The 21696-nt window shown below is 46.1% G+C and overlaps 1 protein-coding gene across 1 annotated transcript in view; it reads right to left on the bottom strand.

The window, feature by feature from the left end:
* sema4f (sema domain, immunoglobulin domain (Ig), transmembrane domain (TM) and short cytoplasmic domain, (semaphorin) 4F) overlaps positions 1 to 21696 on the bottom strand; it is a 247642-nt gene that overhangs the window by 76206 nt on the left and 149740 nt on the right. The window contains exons 4-6 of the mRNA XM_070866783.1: positions 18105 to 18203; positions 11371 to 11479; positions 2868 to 2984 (exon numbers count right to left, since the gene is read on the bottom strand). Of these exons, the coding sequence (XP_070722884.1) occupies positions 2868 to 2984; positions 11371 to 11479; positions 18105 to 18203 (325 nt within the window). The remainder of the gene's footprint in view (positions 1 to 2867; positions 2985 to 11370; positions 11480 to 18104; positions 18204 to 21696) is intronic.

Below are 21696 nucleotides of genomic sequence, written 5' to 3'. Positions count from 1 at the left end.
GCTCATTCATAGCTCCCACGCTGAATGATCTGTTGTACTTTTCCAGCAATTCGTTTTTGTGCCCCAAAATTGACATTTTTTTTCGATTATCAATTCAGACACAAGAAATTACTGTGTTAAAATTCTCAGAAATTAGCTAACATTTCTCAATATCCTAAAGTAACCTTAGTTCTGAGAAACAATGTCACAAGACCTCAATTACACATTTGGTTAACAGGATTAGCTCAGCATCCTCTAGCTCAGTCATTTCCTACACCTTCCTCAGTCTTTACTTCTTTCCTACAACCTACATGCTTCTAAATTCTAGCAGGTCACTGCCTAGTCATTAGTTTGTGAATTACTCTGGCTTGATTTTAACTCCTCCCCCAATCTGGCGGAAAGCTGTGGTGGGGAGAGGCTCCGATCCCACTGCCTTCTCAACAGGTCCGAATATTAACCCGTTCTCATGAGCAGGCAAGCAGGACACCTGCCCCAAGCTAGCAGGGTTGTTATTAAATATGCAGATTAGGCCTTGATGTCATTGGGGCCCAGTGCGCAATTTTAGTCGGAGGCCTGAGTGGGGGAGCGATGAAGGCTTCCTGTCGGGCGGGGGGATTGTGGGCTGGAAGAGGCAAAGGCAGGTAAGTATTAAATATTTATTTTAGGTTTCCTTGTGGGCTTGGAGGGGCAGGAGTGCTCCTCTGGGTCTCTCAAGAAAGCCTTGGGCCTCCCTTACCCTGGTCCTACCCCCCCCCCACCCCTTACCCAAGCCCTTACCTGACCAGTGGGGACCAATCCCAGGGGTCCCCGCTATGGCCTCCTGCTTGCATTCTTCTGCTCCCCACTCGCCACCAGCTAATGCACCTGGTCAGATTTAGATAGGGCTCCGATGCACCAGCTGCCAGCCTCACATCCACTCTCCCCACCCTTTTAATATCAGGGCCGTTATCTTCCCTCCTACTCTTTTCAATCTTGGTGGTGTCTTGCACTCTGGATGTTTCTCAATATTAAAATAAAAGGTCGAACACGCTAGATGATCATTTTGAGCGAACAATGCGGTTGCCATTGTTCCTAGCTGCATTTGTCCAGCATTTTCAATTGTACAGAATCATAGAAATTTATGGCACAGAAGAAGGGTGTTCGGCTCATTGTGTCTGTGAACTATTCGATGAGATAAACATAGTGAGAGGAAATATTAAGGGGTTTAGAATCTTTGAAAGTAGATAAATGAACAATATAAATTCCTCTGCATGTTGTCATAATAACTACCCTCACTAGCTATAATGTATTGCATCCCAGTCACAACTTATGTGCTGCTCCCTTTGTTATCGCTTGGTGTAATGTGTAAACTTTATTGGTTTCAACAGGTTACGGAAGAAAATAGCAATTGAGCTAAACCACTTTGCTGCTGTCTGATATTGTCTGTCACATTCTTAGATTATCACCCCAATTACTCTCACCACTGGTAACAAGACATAAAACCACAATTTTCCACTTAGTCAGACTTTAGGTCAACAGCTTTTGCACATGCTCTCACATACAATCACCTATTTGTACACAATGATATCTCCACTGTTTCTGATTTAGATTTAGAGGCTAATCAGCCTTGGAAGAAGAATGATGGCCATTCTTTTCGCTTGTCCCCAAATTCCACTGAGCATTTAGGACACCCTCTATGTAACAGCAGCAGCAAAAGGGAACTAAAAAGAGCACTGTTGCCACTAGAATAATGCAAGGTGCAGTAACTCAGCTGAACAGAGTCCCTGTGGTCAGCTAGCTGATCTCACCTGGGGCAGTAGCTGGGGCACTACAGTTAGCCTATACTTGAGCACAAAATGTAGGCTGACAACTCAGTGCAGTAGCGAGGGAGTGCTGCATTGTTGAAGGTGCTGTCTTGTAAATAAGATAATAAACAGAGGCCCTGTTTGCTTAAGAACATAAGAATTGGAAGCAGGAGCAGGTCATTTGGCCCCTTGAGCCTGTTCCGCCATTCAATAAAATCATGGCTGATCTTCTACCTCAAATCCACTTTCCTGCACTGTCCCCATAGGAGAGGATTAATATTTATTTTAGGTTTCCTTGTGGGCTTGGAAGGGCAGGAGTGCTCCTCTGGGTCTCACAAAAAAGCCTTAGGTCTCCCTTACCCCGGTCCTCCCCACCCCTTATTCAACCCCTTACCTGACCAGCTGGGACCAACCAACACAGATTAACCATTAACTGGCTATTTATCCTATTGCTTTGGAGCGTCCAGATAAGGTGAAAGGCAAATGCTATTTTAAATTTCCTTCTTGCTCTTCCTCAGCTTCAAATAGCACATCCTGATCCTCTTCATAAGAAATAGGAACAGGATTAGGCCCCTTGAGCCTCCTCCGCCATTCAATAAGATCATGGCTGATCTGATCATGGACTTAGCTCCACTTCCCTGCCCTCTGCCCATAACCCTTGACTCCCTTATCATTCAAAGATCTGTCTATCTCCACCTTAAATATATTCAATGACCCTCCTCTGTGTGTCTCACCGGTATGAAACAAAGTCTCGGTATACTGTCTACTACTCTAACTCACTCTTTCACAGGAAATTGAAACTGTAGAAATGCTCATCACCCTCAGTCGTCCCTCCCCCCCCCCGCCAGTCCAGCGTTTTTTAAAACCCAAAAGCTTGGCCTAAGTGAACCACTGTTTCTTGATTCAACAACAATAACTTGCATTTATATAGTGCCTTTAACATAGCTAACGTCACAGGAGTGCAACCTGACAAACACTGACACCGAGCCATGTAAAGAGATATTAGAACAGGTCATCTTGATTCATCTTGCTCTTCTGGAGTATTCTTTTTAACTTTGGCTAAGTCATGCACAGTAGGTGTAAAATACAAACACAAATTCTCACCGCTCAGCCATTTGGCAGAATCCTCTGTGCGGATCTTTTCTTGCGGTCCTATGCTCTTCACCACGGCCGGATCCTTGCCCTGAAAATCGATGGCCGTTGCTGCGTACAGTACTCTGTCTGGAAGCAAAAACAGAGTAAAGAAATAAAACCTGTCCACAGAATCATGCAGCTGCCAAATGGTACTTTTGTGCTGGCTGTATTCATCAGGAGTTATAAAAGGGAACAAATCAAACTTGAAGAGCAAAAGTCTGCGGATGCTGGAAATCTGAATTAAAAACAGAAAATGCTGGAAATGCTCAGCAGGTCAGGCAGCATCTGTGGAGAGAGGAACGTAGGATTAAAGTTTCAGGTCGATGACCTTTTATCAGAACTGGAGGATCACCAGTGGCTCAGTGGGAAGCACTCTCATCTCCGAATCAGAAGGTTGTGGAGTCAAGTCCCACTCCAGAGACTTGAGCACATAAATCTAGGCTGACACACCCCAGTGCTGAGGGAGTGCTGCACTGTCGGAGGTGCTGCCTTTCGGATGAGAGGTTAAAACAAGGCCCCATTTGATCCCTCAGATGGACGTAAAAAATCCCATGGCACTATTTTGAAGAAGAGCAGGAGAGTTATCTCTGGCGTCCTGGCCAATATTTATCCCAAAAGAACAGATTATCTGGTCATTTTCACATTGTTGTTTGTGGGGACTTGCTGTGCACAATTGGTTACCGCATTTCCTACATTATCACAGTGATTTCACTGCAAAAGTACTTAATTAGAAGTAAAGTGCTTTGGGACGTCCTGAGGTTGTGACAGGCGCAGGAAGGGGGTACTGAAGTTTCATGTTCAGCCATGAACTCACTGAATGGCGGTGCAGGCTAGAAGGGCTGAATGGCCTGCTCCTGCACCTATTTTCTATGTTTCTATGTTTCTCTGTTATAAATGAACAGCTTATAAGGTGGAAAAGGGAGGGGGCGGAAAAGAAAAAGAGGTTTGTGATAAGATGTAGGATGGGAAATTAAATGATAGACATGATAATAGTGCAAGTCAAAAGGAGGTGATAACGAGAGAAATTAAAGAAACAAAAAAATGTACTAAGAGGATGTGTGACTGGTTACAGCGAGGGAGAAGGAAGCAGAGGGAGTGGCAAAGTGCAGAAGACACCAATGGCCCAAAAAAGAAAGGCGGGTAGACCCCAGGGTTGAGGACTACTCCGCCTGTCGTAAACCAATAGGAGATTCCCACCATAAGTAGCTACCTGCAACTCCTCCAGCCTCATTAGCTCTGATGCAGCCATCCCCAAAATGGGAGATAGGAGCGGTGGTTAAGGTCGGCAGTTGTTAAAGTCAATGCTAAGGCCAGAGGGCTTTAACAACTTTAAGACCATAAGAAATAAGACCATACGGCCCCTCGAGCCTGCTCCATTATTCAATAAGATCATGGCTGTTCATCGATCTCAACTCCACTTTCCCGACAGATCTCCATATTCCTTGATTCCACTAAAGTCCAAAAATCTATCTATCGCAGCCTTGAATATACTGAAAGACTCCACATCCACAGCCCTCTGGGGCAGAGAATTCCAAAGATTCACAGCCCACTAAGTGAAGAAATTCCTCATCCTCCTTCTCATCTCAGTCTTAAATGGCTTACCCCTTATCCTGAGACTATGCCCTTTAGAATCTTGTATGTTTCAATGAGATCACCTCTCACTCGTCTAAACTCCAGCGAGTACAGGCACATTCTACACAATCTCTCATCATAGGACAGCCCTCTCATCCCAGGAATCAATCTAGTGAACCTTTGTTGCAGCGCATCCAAGGCAAGTCTATCCTTCCTTAGATAAGGAGACCAAAACTGTGCAGTATTCCAGGTGTGGTCTCACCAAGGCCCTATACAATTGTTGCAAGACTTCCTGGGACCGAAATTAGCCCTCTTCTTAAGACCTGTTATCACTGCAAATCGGTGTCCAGGCAGTGGAGTGGAGTGGCCGCCGACTTTTCGTGAAATGGCTGTTGCGAGCCCAATTGCCCTCCCGAGTTTTCCTGGCGGTGCCCTGATCTACCCACCTCCCCCCACCACTCCGCTGCTGCCGATCCGTGGTAAACGCATCATCACCATGCGCACCGCTGATCTACGCCCCCTCCCGACAGCGACATTCGCCTCTGAAAATCTTCGGCCTGCCCGACGGTGCCAAAACCTGTTTTTTTCCCGGTGGTCCAGTGAGGCTGTGGCATTCTGCAACAGCGGTGTGGCTTCCCTTATAGGGGGGGGATGCACTGCCGCTGCTGCCATGTCATTTCTGTCAGCCAACTGCCATGTCGGCCCAACAATAATGCCCCAAGATTCGGTCGGGCCACGAACAGGCAGCCTGGCACCCACTCTTGGCCCGGCCAAAACCCTTCCTAGTGGCTCAGTGGGCCAAAGATTTAAAATCGCGGAGGCTCTCCCCTTTAAGTGAAGGGGAGAGCTGTGATGACACGGCGCCATGATGATGTCATTGCGGTGCTCACTCCACACCGCCCCCAACTTCTGCCCTCAGGTGTTGCCACCGCCCTGTTTCTGCCCGTCAAGTGTTGTCACCGCTCCCAGTAAGAGCGACTTCCGGAGCCAAGGGGAAAAAAACCAACAAAGAGCCGAATGTTGCTCAAGAGATGACCGGAACCGCAGCTGCTTTAAAAACCATCGAAACGGGATGGGAGTGCCCCGTTTCGGGCGGGGAACATTTTCTACCCCCCTTAGACTTATACATAGAAACATAGAAAATAGGTGCAGGAGCAGGCCATTCGGCACTTCGAGCCTACACCACCATTCAATAAGATCATGGCTGATCATTCCCTCAGGACCCCATTCCTGCTTTCTCTCCATACCCATTGATCCCTTGAGACGTAAGAGCCACATCTAACTCCCTTTTGAATATATCTAACGATCTGGCCTCAACAACTTTCTGCGATAGTGAATTCCACAGGTTAACCACTCTCTGAGTGAAGAAGTTTTTCCTCATCTCAGTCCTAAATGGCCTACCCCTTATTCTTAGACTGTGACCCCTGGTTCTGGAACTCCCCAGCAACGGAAACATTCTTCCTGCCTCTAACCTGTCCAATCAGAATTTTATATGTTTCTATGAGATCACCTCTCATTCTTCTAAACTCCAGTGGATACAAGCCCAGTTGATCCAGTCTCTCCTCATATGTCAGTCCTGCCATCCCGGGAATCAGTCTTCACTGTACTTCCTCAATAGCAAGAATGTCCTTCCTTAGATTAGGAGACCAAAACTAACACAATATTCCAGTTGTGGCCTCAACAAGGCTCTGTACAACTGCAGTAAGACCTCCCTGCTCCTATACTCAATTCCTCTCGCTATGAAGGCCAACATGCCATTGGCCTTCTTCACCGCCTGCTGTACTTGCATGCTAACCTTCAATGACTGATGTACCATGACACCCAGGTCTCGTTGCACCTCTCCTTTTCCTAATCTGTCACCATTCAGAAAATATTCTGTCTTCCTGTTTTTGCCACCAAAGTGGATAACCTCACATTTATCCACATTATACTACATCTGCCATGCATTTGCCCACTCACCTAACCTGTCCAAGTCACCCTGCAGCCTCTTAGCATCCTCTTCACAGATCACACTGCCACCCAGCTTAGTGTCATCTGCAAACTTGGAGATATTACATTCAATTCCTTCATATAAATCATTGATGTATATTGTAAATAGCTGGGGTCCCAGCACTGAACCCTGCGGCACCCCACTGGTCACTGCCTGCCATTCTGAAAAGGACCCATTTATTCCGACTTTCTGCTTCCTGTCTGCCAACTAGTTCTCTATCCATGTCAATACATTACCCCCAATACCATGTGCTTTAATTTTGCACACTAATCTCTTGTGTGGGACCTTGTCAAAAGCCTTTTGAACGTCCAAATACACCACATCCACTGGTTCTCCCTTGTCCACTCTACTAGTTACATCCTCAAACTATTCTAGAAGATTTATCAAGCATGATTTCTCTTTCATAAATCCATGCTGACTTGGACCGATCCTGTCACTGCTTTCCAAATGCGCTGCTATTTCATCTTTAATAATTGATTCCAACATTTTCCCCACCACCGATGTCAGGCAAACCGGTCGAAAATTCCCTGTTTTCTCTCTCCCTCCTTTTTTAAAATCTCCCTCCTTTTTTAAAAAGTGGTGTTACATTAGCTACCCTCCAGTCCATAGGAACTGATCCAGAGTCAATAGAATGTTGGAAAATGATCACTAATGCATCCACTATTTCTAGGGCCACTTCCTTAAGTACTCTGGGATGCAGCCTATCAGGCCCTGGGAATTTATCGGCCTTCAATCCCATCAATTTCCTTAACACAATTTCTTGACTAATAAGGATTCCCTTCAGTTCCTCCTTTTCGTTAAGACTCTCGAACCCCTAGCATTTCCAGAAGGTTATTTGTATCTTCCTTACTGCAACCCCCTTGCAATAAAAGCCAACATGCCATTTGCCTTCCTTATTGCTTGGTGTACCTGCATGTTTGCCTTCTGTGTTTCTTGCTCGAGGACACCCAAATCTCTCTGAACACCAACATTTAAAAGTTTCTCACCATTTAAAAAATATTCTGTTTTTCTATTCTCCTACCAATGTGAATAACCTCAAATTTCCCTACATTATATACCATCTCCCACCTTACTGCCCACTCACTTAAGCTATCTATATCCCTTTGCAGACTAAAAGGCTAGACATTCCACTGTGATCACTATCGCCCAAAAATAAGTGATATTTCCGGCCTTAGTGCTTTTTTTATTTTTCAGGATTGCTGGAATATTGCTCATTTTAAAAACTGCTAGTTTTACCTTTTTAATTTGAGTGATAGCCTTAGCGATGTGAAATGGGCGACAGCAATGTATTCAGTCATGCAAGGCTGGCGTCCATATCAATGGCCATTCTGCACATGTGCGTTTTTCATTAGGCAAAGAACTTTTCCCGCGATTCTGGAGGTCAGGGGTCATCTGTGCATGCTCAGAAGGCAAAGGGAGGGAGAGAGAGAAGGAAGTTTTTTTTTTGAAGGAGCTGTGAAGAATCTACATGATGGAGATGTCCCACGAGGAGTTGGGAGAGAGTCTGGAGGAGGTTGCAGGGAGGAGGGCAAAAGCATTCTCAGAAGGTAATGAGGCCTTAGTGCACGAGAGCGAGACTCGGTGGGGCCAATTAACCCGGGGTGGTCGTGGAAAACCTCCACCCCGGATTTAACAAAACATATGGGCGGATATCGTCGCAGTTGTCGCACCTGTGGCCCACGATAGGCGTGAGACAGACCAATCCCGCAAGCGCTGGAACAGCCTTTTTACATCGGTAAGATTAAGTATTAAATTATTACTTTTATAATTGTAATGATGCACTGACTCATTAATTAGAATATAAATCTGCCGCATTGTAATTAAGCTGGGTAACCTTGGGTAGCTTCCCTGCTAAGATTTGGACTGGGGTCAGAACCTGCGCCCTTTAACTGTAATTTTGCCAAGATGCTTTAAACTTAATCGACAGTATTAATTATTATTTAAACGCTTAATCGAAAATTGGGGCCAGAGGAATGACTAGAACCAGACAGAATGCAAACACTCGGCATTTCTATTACTTTAGTTTAGAAGGAGAATTATTAAATTATATCGCTGCTTGTGTGCTGTGAGCAATTCTTTAACTTGGGCACCTTTTTGGTTAGGTTGGTGGATGGGGCACGACTGAGCACTGTGGGATCCGGTCAGCTTTGCCCAGACTGTGTGAGTCTCTCCGGCTGCTGTCAATCACACAGTGATCCAGCCTGGACTTGGGGAGAGCTGCCCTGGCTCACTGTCTGCCCTGGGACACTTTGGGACATTACCTCTGGCCACACGGAGGTCTCTGAGCACAGCCCAGGGACACGGTGCCCCCTCCCATTATGGTCCTGTCATTGCCGAGCTCACCAGCGGTTCTAATTCCCCCCCCCCCCGGGGACCTCCATCGATTCCAATTAATGGCTTCCCTCCCCTCAGGCTCCGAATGGCATGGCCCATGGATGGGGCCTTTTGTGGAGATTGTACGCGAGATGTTTGGTGTCAAGCATTAGTTCCTAAACACGATCTTATTAAAATATTTTCTCTGAACATAGATGTTATAACCATGCATCCATTGGATACAAACTGTATTAGCATATAATGTTAACGTGAATAGCATGTGGGATGACTGTGGATTACAATATCTGTTGTGTTTCCGTAATAGTACCTAGTCAATTAGCTTATGGCATGCTCTTGTGACGTTTGCAGAGGAAGATATCTAAAAATCAGGCAGAACAGAGGCGGACTGGAGGAGGGCCTGCTGACCTGCACCCTCTGACTGATCTCGAGGAGCATGCTGCAGCTTTAATGGGCAGGCATAATCATTCTGCCACCTGTGGTGGTGCAGACCCTGTTGTTGGGCCACGTGAGTAATGTGTAAAGCAGTGGTAAACCAGTGGTAATTTAAAGTAATTTAATGTCATTTGATTAGAATATATGAATGATTAATGTTATGCATGCAGCTTCTGTACTCTCATGTTAATGATATGTAACGTCTCTCGCTCACATTTATTGCAGTAGTGCTGCTCCTCGTACATATGCCTGCGCAGTGCAAGCATTCTCATGTCTCCCCTTCTCTTCTACCTCAATTATGTTTTCCAGCTGCCCAGGCGCAATGGGAGGCCCCTGGAGTATCACCACTACTGCTGCAGGTCGTACTCACCACAGGTGAAGAAGAACATACAACCGAGGAGGAGGAGGAGGATGAGCCGGAAATCTCATCTGTGGTACCTGCGGCCACGTCATCCTCAACGGATGAAGTAGCGGGGCCAAGCGGCTTGCAGCAGGCCACTCCGAGTCATCCAGTGCCCAGGCCCACCCCGCGAGGTAGGCACGCACTGCAATGGGCAGATGTCAACGAGGACATGATGTCCTCCAGGTGCTTGGTGGGTTGATCGTTTAAGTGAAGGGGAGAGCCGTGTTAACGCGGCGCCGCGATGACGTAATTGCGGCGGTGATTCCACTCCGCATCCAACTTCCGCCCCTCAGTTGCTGTCACCGCCGTGTTTTTGCCCCCCAGGTGTAGTCACCGCCCCCATTATGACCAACTTTCGAATCAAAACAAAAAACAAAGAGCACAATTTCGTGAAAGAGTCACCGCAGCTGCGGTAAAAAACACCAAAACGGGGTGGGAGCGCTCCATTTTGGGCGGGGGGCAATTTGTACCCCCTTATCTTCTGTAATATCTTTTTATATGGCACCTTATTGAATGTTTTATTGAAATCCAAATATACTATATCCACTGATTCCCCTTTATCTACCCTGCTCGTCAAAAAACTTTAAGAAATTTGTCAAACACGATTTCCCTTTCATAAAACCATGTTGACTCTGCCTGATCATGCTATGATTTTCTAAGAGCCCTGATACCACTTCCTTAACTTTATTGATCTGGAGCATTCACTTCTCTCCACAGATGCTGCCTGACCTACTATGTGTTTTCAGCATTTTATTTTTTATTTCCCATTTCCAGTATTTTGCTTTTTGTTTTACAAATCAAACTCAACCCTCGCATCATTTGAATTGAAAGAATTTAAAGGAATTATTTTGAATATTCCGCAATGGATGAACCGGATCAGCACAGCACTGGTTCACCAAAGTGAACAGTTGTATAAATGACAAATTAAGATGATTTATTTTTAAACTATGGAGCCGATCCTGTGCTTCCAGCAGATGGTGTGTTTGCAGGGAGCGCAACCAGAAGGTTATGGCTCATAGCCTGTGATTTTCCACCCGTTGAAATGAACTGCCTGAAACTTTGGGCCCCGGTTCCTGCTGGGATCATGGAAACAGCCTTTATGCCTCCTCTTTTGTTGCCTTTCCTCCCTCATGCTCTCCGAAGGTATCTTCTCCTGCTGGACATGCATCTAAAAAGATGCATGCCCAGTTGCTATTCAGTACCCTGCCCATTTGGCGTTATTCATGTATAAGATTCGACAGTGAGTGTCAGAGGGCTATTCAATTGAGAGGGACATCATGGAAGATCCCAATGCTTGTCTTCACTTGATGCAAAATGTGTACTTTCCAGCAAGAAGGCTGGACTGGGATGACTAGCAATCAGGTGCAGGGGTCCTGGTTAAACTTCCCTTCCCTGCCACACAGGTGAAGTACCAGAAGGCTGAGGGAACCTTCAAGTGAGTAATTTGAGACATGACTTGTGGTAAGCGTAGCAAGCTTGGGAGGCACAGGTGACTTTGGATGTATGGTTCCCAAAGCACTCCACCACTGTAGTTTTTCCCGTAATTTTGTTGTCGACTAACTGATCATGATTGATTGCTCTGATTAATCAAATCTCTAGGATAGTAGGAGGCAAACTAGATGGACCTTAATCCTTTTTCGTCTAGCAATTCCTATGAACCCATGGAACCAACCCTAGTATGAGTCAGCTATTTTAGAAGAGAAAAAAAGACTCAGTCCAGCACCTCTCTTCAAATCACTTACCTGCCAGGATTGCTGCAAAGGGTTGCATCGGTTCAAATGGACATTTTCCTCGGCCCTTTTCCATTCCTTGCACTCTGCTCTCTATTGCGTCGACAGAATCTGAGACATCCTGAAATACAACACAACTTTTATTTATATAGTAAAGGTCCCAAGGCACCTCACAGCACTGTTGTAAGACAAAACAGATACATTTGACACCGAGCCACATAAGAAGAAATTATGGCATATGAGAGCTAAGTTTTAAGGAGCGTCTTAAAGGAGGAAAGAGTTAGAGAGGCGGAGAGGTTTAGGGAGGGAGTTCCAGAGCTTGGGGCCCAGGCAGCTGAAGGTACGGCCACCGATGATTGAGCGATTATAATCAGGGATTTTCAAGAGGGCAGAATTTGAGGCGCGCAGACATCTCGTGGGATTGTGAGGCTGAAAGAGATTACAGAGATAGGGAAGGGTGAGGCCATGAAGGGATTTGTAAACAAGGATGAGAATTTTGAAATCGAGGCGTTGCTTAACCAGGAGCCAATGTAGGTCAGCGAGCACAGGGGTGATGGGTGATCGGGACTTGGTGCGAGTTAGGACATGGGCTGCTGAGTTTTGGATGACCTCAAGTTTACGTAGGGTAGAATATGGGAGGCCAGCCAGGAGTGCGTTGGAATAGTCAAGTCTAGAGGTAACAAAGGCATGGATGAGGGTTTCAGCAGCAGATGAGCTGAGGCAGGGGCGGAGACGGGCGATGTTACGGAGGTGGAAATAGGCGGTTTTAGTTATGCCACAGATATGTGACCGGAAGCTCATTTCATAAGAACATAAGAAATAGGACATAAGAAATAGGAGCAGGAGTAGGCCATTTGGCCCCTCGATCAATGGTTGATCATTGATGAGCTGGTCTTGGGCTCAGCTCCACTTCCCTGCCCGCTCTCCATAACCCTTTACTCCCTTATCATTCAAAAATATGTCTATTTCCACCTTAAATATGTTCAATGACCCGGCCTCCACAGCTCTCTGGGGCAGAGAATTCCAGATTTACAATCCTCTGAGAGAAGAAGTTCCTCTTCATCTCAGTTTTAAATGGCCGACCCCTTACTCTGAAACTATGTCCCCTAGTTCTAGATTCCCCCACGAGGGGAAACATCCTCTCTGCATCTACCTTGTCGAGCCCTCTCAGTATCTTATAGGTTTCAATAAGATCACCTCTCATTCTTTTAAACTACAATGAGTATTGGCCCAACCTACTCAACCTTTCCTCACAAGTCAATCCCCTCATCTCAGGAATCAACCTAGTGAACCTTCTCTGAACAACCTCCAATGCAAGCATATCCTTCCTTAAATACGAAGACCAAAACTGTACTCAATATTCTAGGTGTGGCCTCACCAATACCCTGTACAGTTGCGCAGGACTTCTCTGCTTTTATCCCCCTTTGCAATAAAGGCTAACATTCCATTTGCCTTCCTGTTATCTGCTGTACCTGCATACTAACTTTATATGTTTCATGCACAAGGACCCCTAGGTCTCTCTGTACTGCAGCCTTTTGTAATTTATCTCCATTTAAATTATAATTTGCTTTTTTATTTTTCCTGCCAAAGTGGATAACCTCACATTTCCCCACATTATACTCCATCTGCCAAATGTTTGCCTACTCACTTAGCCTGTCTATATTCCTTTGAAGATTTTTTGTGTCCTCCTCACAACTTGCTTTCCCACCCATCTTTGTATCATCAACAAACTTGGCTGCATTACACTCGGTCCCTTCATCCAAGTCATTAACATAGATTGTAATAGTTGAGGACCCAGCTCCGATCCCTGTGGCACCCTACTAGTTACCGTTTGCCAACCAGAAAATGACCCATTTATCCCAACTCTCTGTTTTCAGTTAGTTAGCCAATCCACTATCCAAGCTACTATATTATCCCCAACCCCATGAGTTTTTATCTTGTGCATATCTTTTATGTGACATCGAATGCCTTCTGGAAATCCAAATACACAAAATCCACTGGTTCCCCCTTATCCATCCTGCTTGTTACATCCTCAAAGACCTCCAGAAAATTTGTCAAACATGATCTACCTTTCATAAAACCATGCTGACTCTGCTTGACTGCATTATGCTTTTTCAAATGTCCTGCTACTGCTTCTTTAATAATGGATTCCAGCATTTTCCCAACAACAGATGTTAGGCTAACTGGTCTAAAGGTTCCTGCTTTCTGTCTGCCTCCTTTTTTAAATAGGGGCTTTACATTTGCGGTTTTCCAATCCGTTGGGACCTCCCAGGGTCAAATATGACTAGGTTGCGAACAGTCTGGTTTAGCCTCAGATAGATGCTCGAGAGAAGTATGGAGTCAGTGGCTAGGGAACGCAGTTTGTGGCAGGGACCAAAGACAATATTTAATTGGAAAAAATTTCTGCTCATCCAGTACTGGATGTCGGACAAGTGGTCTGACAATTTAGAGACCATGGAGGGTCGAGAGAAGTGGTGGAGAGGTAGAGCTGTGTGTCGTCAACGTACATGGGGCAACTGACTCCGTGTTTTCGTATGATATCGCCAAGGGGCAACATATAGATGAGAAATAGGAGAGGGCCAAGGATAGTTCCCTGGGGAACACCAGAGGTAACGAGGCAGGAGTGGGAAGAGAACCATTGCAGAATATTTTCTGGCTACGATTAGATAAATAAGAATGGAACCAGGCACGTGAAGTCCCAACCAGCTGAATGATGGTGAAGAGGCGTTGGAGGAGGGTGGAGTGGTCAACTGTGTCAAAGGCTGCAAACAGGTCCAGAAGGACGAGGAGGGATAGTTTACCTTTGTCACAGTCACAACGGATGTCATTTCTGACTCTGATAAGAGCCGTTTCGGTACTTTGTTAGGGGATTCAAACATGGAGATCTGTGAAAAATGGGCACGGATTTGGGAGGTGACAACACGTTCAAGGACTTTGGAGAGGAAATGGAGGTTGGAGATGGGACAGTAGCTAGCAAGCACAGTTGGGTCAAGGGTTTGTTTTTTGAGGAGAGGGGTGATGACCGCAGATTTGAGGGAGAGGGTGTTAGTACTCGAGGAGAGAGAACCGTTAACAATGTCGGCTAACATGGGAGGCAGAAAAGGAAGTTGGGTGGTCAGCAGTTTAGTGGGAATATGGTCAAGGGAGCAGGAAGTGGGTCTCATGGACAAGATGAGCGTGGAGAGGTCATGAGGGGAGGTCAGAGAGAAACTGGAGAAAGGGCTAGAGCAGGGGGGAGCCTCTGAGGAAGTTTGGCCCGGTGGGCTAGGGGAAGGAAGGGAACTCGCAGATCTCTGAAACATAGACATAGAAAATAGGTGCAGGAGCAGGCCATTCAGCCCTTCTAGCCTGCACCGCCATTCAATGAGTTCATGGCTGAACATGAAACTTCAGTACCCCCTTCCTGCTTTCTCGCCATAACCCTTGATCCCCCGAGTAGTAAGGACTTCATCTAACTCCCTTTTGAATATATTTAGTGAATTGGCCTCAACTACTTTCTGTGGTAGAGAATTCCACAGGTTCACCACTCTCTGGGTGAAGAAGTTTCTCCTCATCTCGGTCCTAAATGGCTTACCCCTTATCCTCAGACTGTGACCCCTGGTTATGGACTTCCCCAACATTGGGAACATTCTTTCTGCATCTAACCTGTCTAAACCCGTCAGAATTTTAAACGTTTCTATGAGGTCCCCTCTCATTCTTCTGAACTCCAGTGAATACAAGCCCAATTGATCCAATCTTTCTTGATAGGTCAGTCCCGCCATCCCGGGAATCAGTCTGGTGAACCTTCGCTGCACTCCCTCAATAGCAAGAATGTCCTTCCTCAAGTTAGGAGACCAAAACTGTACACAATACTCCAGGTGTGGCCTCACCAAGGCCCTGTACAACTGTAGCAACACCTCCCTGCCCCTGTATTCAAATCCCCTCGCTATGAAGGCCAACATGCCATTTGCTTTCTTAACCGCCTGCTGTACCTGCATGCCAACCTTCAATGACTGATGTACCATGACACCCAGGTCTCGTTGCACCTTCCCTTTTCCTAATCTGTCACCATTCAGATAATAGTCTGTCTCTCTGTTTTTACCACCAAAGTGGATAACCTCACATTTATCCACAATTATATACAATGACACTTGGAGCACAATATTATATTAAAGAAGCACATAGGGGGTCATTCTAACCCCCAGGGAATGTGGGTAAAAATAAAAGAAACGGAAAACTCAACCCTAACTTTTGGTTTTAACGCTAGCGGGTCAGATGACAAACCTGTTCTCAGAAGGCAGGCCAGTCACTAAAATCTTTAAGGAGGCTGTGTGCCTCCATTTTAACTCAAGTTTTATTTTTAACAGCTGTAGTTGAACGGAGGTGAGAAGGGCTGGATCTATGACGTCATCGCGTTGGCATGTCAACATGTCTCTCCCCTTCATTTAAAGGGGAGGGTCACTGCGAGCTCTGCATCTTTTTCAGTTAGGTCCACTGGGTCACTAGGGTGGGTTTCAGCCAGGCCAGCGGCCTGGCACCCAAGAGGGGATGCCGGCCGAACCCGGGGGCATAAGTGTCGGCCCGACCCGGCTGACAAAAAAAATAAAATTACATCGCCGGCAGTGGTACCTTCCATTTAAGGGCGGCCTGCCCCCAACCAACGAGGCCCAAAACAAGGAGTGCACCAACACAAAAAGCTGTTGGGGGAACCGAGTGGCAGCCGGGAGACTTTTGCAGGTGAATTTCCCTCCTGGGGCGGCTCCATTGCGTAACGCGCTCCGATGACATCGTTAAGACGCATCTGCAGAAGCGGAGTGGTTCATCACACCACAGCAAAAAGCCCAGAGGTGAAAAACAAGTCGGCGTCCATTCAGCACCGCCCCGTGGCCATCGCTTTCAAGCAGCCAGAGGCCTTATTGGGAGGCTGAATTTCCGCCCCGAGGTCTCTTGCTCTTTGTGGTATATATCAATGATTTAGACTTGAATGTAGGGTGTATGATTAATAAGTTTGCAGATGATATTAAAATTGGCCGTGTGGTTGATAATGGAGAAGAAAGCTGCAGACTGCAGGAAGATATCACTGAACTAGTCAGGTGGGCAACAGTGGCAAATGAAATTCAATCCAGAGAAGTGTGAGGTAATGCAATTGGGAAGGGCTAACAAGACAAGGAAATGCACATTAAATGGTAGGACACTGAGAGGTGTAGAACAAAGGGACCTTGAGTGCAGGTCCACAGATCCCAAAAGGCAGCAGGCATACGGAATACTTGCCTTTATTAGCCGAGGCATAAGAACATAAGAAATAGGAACAGGAGTCGGCCATTCGACTCCTCAAGCCTGCGCCACCATTCAATAAGATCATGGCTGATCTTCTACAGCCAGGGGGCATAGATTTAAAGTAATTGGTAGGAGGTTTAGAGGGGATTTGAGGGGAAATGTATTCACCCAGAGGGTGGTGGGGGTCTGGAACTCACTGCCTGAAAGGGTGGTAGAGGCAGAAACCCTCACCATTTAAGAAGTGCTTGGATGTGCACTTGATGTGCCCTAACTTACAGGGCTACGGACCAAGAGCTGGAAAGTGGGATTAGGTTGGATAGCTCCTTGTCGGCCGGCACGGACACAATGGGCGAAATGGCCTCCTTCTGTGCTGTAAATTTCTATGATTCTATGAATGCATTCGTGCACATATACATAATACAGCAATGACCACCAAGAGCGGTAGCACAGTGGTTATGTTACTGGACTAGTAATCCAGAGGGCTGGACTAATGATCCAGGAACATGAGTTCAAGTCCTACAACAGCAGCTGGGGAATTTAAATTAAGTTAATTAAATAAATTTAAAATAAAAAGCTTGTATCAGTAATGGTGAACATGAAACTACTGGATTGTCATAAAAATCCATCTGGTTCACTAATGTCCTTTTGGCAAGGAAATATGCCGCACTTACCCAGTCTGGCCTATATGTGACTCCAGACCCACAGCAATATGGTTGACTTTTAACTGCCCTCTGAAATGGTCAAGCAATCCACTCAGGTGTACAGGTGGCTCACCACCACCTTCTCAAGGACAATAAGGACTGACTAATAAATGCTGGCCTTGTCAGTGACGCCCACATTCCGCAAATGTATTAAAGGCCTCATCTTTTCATTGGTTCACCAATGTTGGCTCTCTATTCCAAATTCAAAATCACCATTCTCATTTACAAGTTCCCTCTGGAGCCTCATCCTAATCTACCGCTGCAACCTCCTCCTGCGCATGCACTTCCGTCTTCCAAACTCTGGCTTCAATCCAATGAAATTGGGAGCCAAGGGTGGAGTTGGTTTTCACCATCTGCTGAAAGCACCACTACCAATTTCACTTGGGAGGAAACAGTCTCTTAGTTAACTCCAAATAACGTGCCTTGAAAGTAGCCCCCACCTCCTACTTTTGGATTCCATTCCATTAATTCTAAATTGGGTAATGTGGAGCCTGGGCTTCCTGCTGGTGCCAATTCTAGCACGGCCAGTATAAACTGGAGGTAGGTTCCTCACAGAGTTTCCCATTCTGCCCACCGAATTCACCCTTGTATTAGCATTCTGACTGCCTGTTATACTATTCTCAAACAATATTATACCATTAAGCAAGAAACAAAAAACAATGTAACTTCTTCTTTAAGGCCCTGAATACTGGCAGAAAGGAGAGAAGTTTCTTAACTTGGGCTACATTTGATCTCAAGTTCCAGCAGCAATGCTGACTTGGCATCAGAGTATTAAAAAAGAGCACTTACAATATATGCACAATGAGGGTCAAAAGCGTAAGTCCCGCAGGCAAAGAGGTGCGTCTCATTCCAGGCTTCCAAAATTCGAATGTAGTTGTAGCATTTAGTCTATAATAAACAAAACAAAAAAAAGGACATTAGTCAACCAACTACAAATCAAAATCACACAACAGGAAAAGATGTGCTTGTGTGTTTTTAATTTGCTAGATTGGTTGTCGCACCCACAGATTTGAAAAGCACTGCAATAATCACAATTCATTTGGGCTCTGCTGGCCTTTCTCTTCTTTCAAAATGGATTGGTCATCAGGTTGGGCCTGTGACATTAAGAACTTTTGAATTAGTAGTACGATATAGTTGGACTGATACTCGATCAATGTTCACAAACCACAAGCAATATTTTTGCTGTTTGCATTTAATGGTTCCAAATATCAATCTCCGTCAGTTAGAAAAAAACAAATGGGAAGAAAAAATAATTTAATGTAAAGGAACCAGATTCCGGTTGCTTGAACTTGTTCAGCCTGATTCCACATCAGTAAGGCCGTCACAAAAACTGTCACCATTGAAGGCAACAGCCAGACAGGAGTCAATTTTCAGCAACAGGATAAAAATCCAAAAGACCCAAAAACCCCATCAAACAGTTCATAGAATCATAGAATGGTTACAACACACAAGAACGCCATTTGGCCCATCAAGCCCGTGCAGGCTCTCAGCAAGAGAACCTCAGCCAGTCTCACTGCCCCGCCCTGTCCCCGTAGCCCTGCAATTCTTTTTAATTTCAGGTACTTATCCAACACCCTTTTGAAAGCCGCGATTGAGTCTGTCTCTACCACCCTTTCAGGTAGTGTATTCCAGATCATAACCAGTCGCTACATAAAAAGTGTTTTCTTATGTCGCCTTTGGTTCTTCTGCCAATCACCTTATATCTGTGTCCTCTGGTTCTTGACCCTTCTGCCAATGGGAACAGTTTCTCTCTATCTTCTCTTTCCAGGTCCATCATGATTTTGAACACCTCTATCAAATCTCCTCTCAATCTTCTCTGCTCTAAGGTGAATAGCCCCAGCTTCTCCAATCTATCCACGTAACTAATGTCCCGTATCCCTGGAATCATTCTCGTCAATCTTTTCTGCATCCTCACTAAGGCCTTCACTTCCTTCCTAAAGTGCGGTGCCCAGATTTGAACACAATACTCCAATTGAGGCCAAACCCGCGGTTGATACAAGTTCATTATAATTTCCACGCTTTTGGAGCTGGATTTTTGTTTCTGGTCATTTCGGGGTGGTAATGGTGGCGGGATGATAAAACTTGCTCCGAGAACAGTTTGCGCCTCAGTCAGCAAAATTCGTCAGCTTGGCCCTGAGTGTGGGGCGGAGCTGGGGTCTTGGCCGGCTGAGCAAATGAAAATCCTGAGCTAAAGACCCGGCCTCGGAGCGCTCTAACAGAGGCCTCAGGGGGAAAAATCACCAGAAACATTCATAATAAATAACTCACGTCAACGCTGTTATGTATGAATAAAGAGTCTGACCAGATACTGTGAGCTCAAAGTAAAGTGTGACCTTAGTCTTTTATTACAGGTCTCCAGAGTGCCTCTCCAGCCTATGAGGCCAGCTTAAGTACAGGTGCTCCCAAGGGAGTGTGGGATTCCTTGAGACTCCAGGGGATGAGCCCTCTGCTGGTTACACAAGATATTTACAGGTTTACATATATAACAACACTCCCCCCCCCCTAAAGTCAATAATGTAATTATTTACAAGGTGAGTCGATCTGGGGCCTTTCTTTCCCTGGTTGATTGTCTCTGTGCAAATGCTGGTTTTGGTGAGTCGTTTGTTGGGCCCTCGCTGGGCTGCTGTGCAGCTGGCCTTGCTGGGCTGCCTGGTGTGTTGGGCCCTGCTGGGCTGCTGCGGGTGATGGGTTCTGCTTCGTGGTCAACCGCTGTGTCGGTTGCCACTGGTGTGTGTGTTGGGGGGTCAAAAAAGGTAGGGTCTAATGTGGGTTGCTCTGGATAGTCCGTGAATCTGAGTTTGGTTTGGTCCAAGTGTTTCCTGTAAATTAGTTCATTTGAAACTTTGACCCGAAACATCCTACTCCCCTCTTTGGCCGGGCAGCCACTTGGGACCTTGTCCATAGTTCAACACAAATACAGGATCATTGGTTTCAATTTCGCGTGACACATTTGCGCTATCATGATATGTACTTTGCTGAAGCCGCCTGCTTTTTACCTGTTCGTGTAGATCAGGGTGGACTAACGAGACCCTTGTCTTAAGTGCCCTTTTCATGAGCTGTTCAGCGGGTGGACTCCCAGTGAGCGAGTGGGGTCTCGTACGATAACTCAGCAGGACTCGGAATAGGTGAGTCTGCAGTGAGCCTTCAGTTACCCTCTTCAAGCTCTGCTTGATGGTTTGCACTGCTCTCTCTGCCTGACCATTGGATGCTGGTTTGAATGGAGCAGATGTGACATGTTTGATCCCATTGCGGGTCATGAACTGTTTGAACTCGTCACTGGTGAAACACGGCCCGTTGTCGCTCACCAGGACATCAGGCAGGCCGTGCGTGGCAAACATGGCCCGCAGGCTTTCAGTGGTGGCAGCGGATGCGCTTGCCGACATTATTTCACATTCAATCCATTTGGAGTACGCGTCTACAATCACTAGGAACATTTTACCCAGGAACGGGCCTGCACAGTCGACATGGACCCTAGACCACAGTTTGGAGGGCCAAGACCATAAACTTAGTGGCGCCTCCCTGGGTGCATTGCTTAACTGTGAACATGTGTTACATTTGTGCAAGCAGGACTCTAAGTCCGCATCGATACCAGGCCACCACACGTGGGATCTGGCTCGCACGTTCATTATTACAATGCCTGGGTGAGTACTGTGGAGATCACTAATAAAGTGCCCCTGCCCTTTTTGGGTACCACTACCCGGTTACCGCACAGAAGGCAGTCTTCCTGTATAGATATTTCATCTTTGCGCCGCTGGTACGGCTTTATCTCTTCCTGTATTTCTAATGGGACACTGGACCAGCTCCCGTGAAGCACACAGTTTTTTACTAAGAACAGTAAGGGGTCCTGGCTCGTCCAAGTTCTAATCTGTCGGGCGGTAACGGGTGATTGCTCACTCTCGAATGCTTCTATTACCATGACTAAATCTGCAGGCTGTGCCATTTCCACCTCCGTGGTGGGCAATGGCAGCCTACTAAGAGCATCGGCACAGTTTTCTGTGCCTGGCCTGTGGCGTATGGCATAGTTGTATGCGGACAACATGAGTGCCCATCTCTGGATGCGGGCCGATGCATTGGTATTTATCCCCTTACTTTAAGAAAAGAGGGATATCAGTGGCTTATGGTCAGTTTCCAATTCAAATTTGAGCCCAAACAGATATTGATGCATTTTCTTTACCCCATAAACACATGCTAACGCTTCTTTTTCAATCATGCTGTAGGCCCTCTCAGCCTTAGACAGACTTCTGGATGTATAAGCAACCGGTTGTAATTTCCCAGATTCATTAGCTTGTTGCAATACACACCCGACACCGTATGACGACGCATCACATGCTAGAACCAAACGCTTACATGGATCATACAACACAAGCAATTTGTTTGAACA

This window comes from Pristiophorus japonicus, chromosome 2 (assembly GCF_044704955.1).
Source record: "Pristiophorus japonicus isolate sPriJap1 chromosome 2, sPriJap1.hap1, whole genome shotgun sequence".
In the NCBI taxonomy this organism is placed as follows: Eukaryota; Metazoa; Chordata; class Chondrichthyes; family Pristiophoridae; genus Pristiophorus; species Pristiophorus japonicus.
Note: the sequence above shows the minus strand (reverse complement) of the source record. Positions and strands in the feature narration are given on the sequence as shown.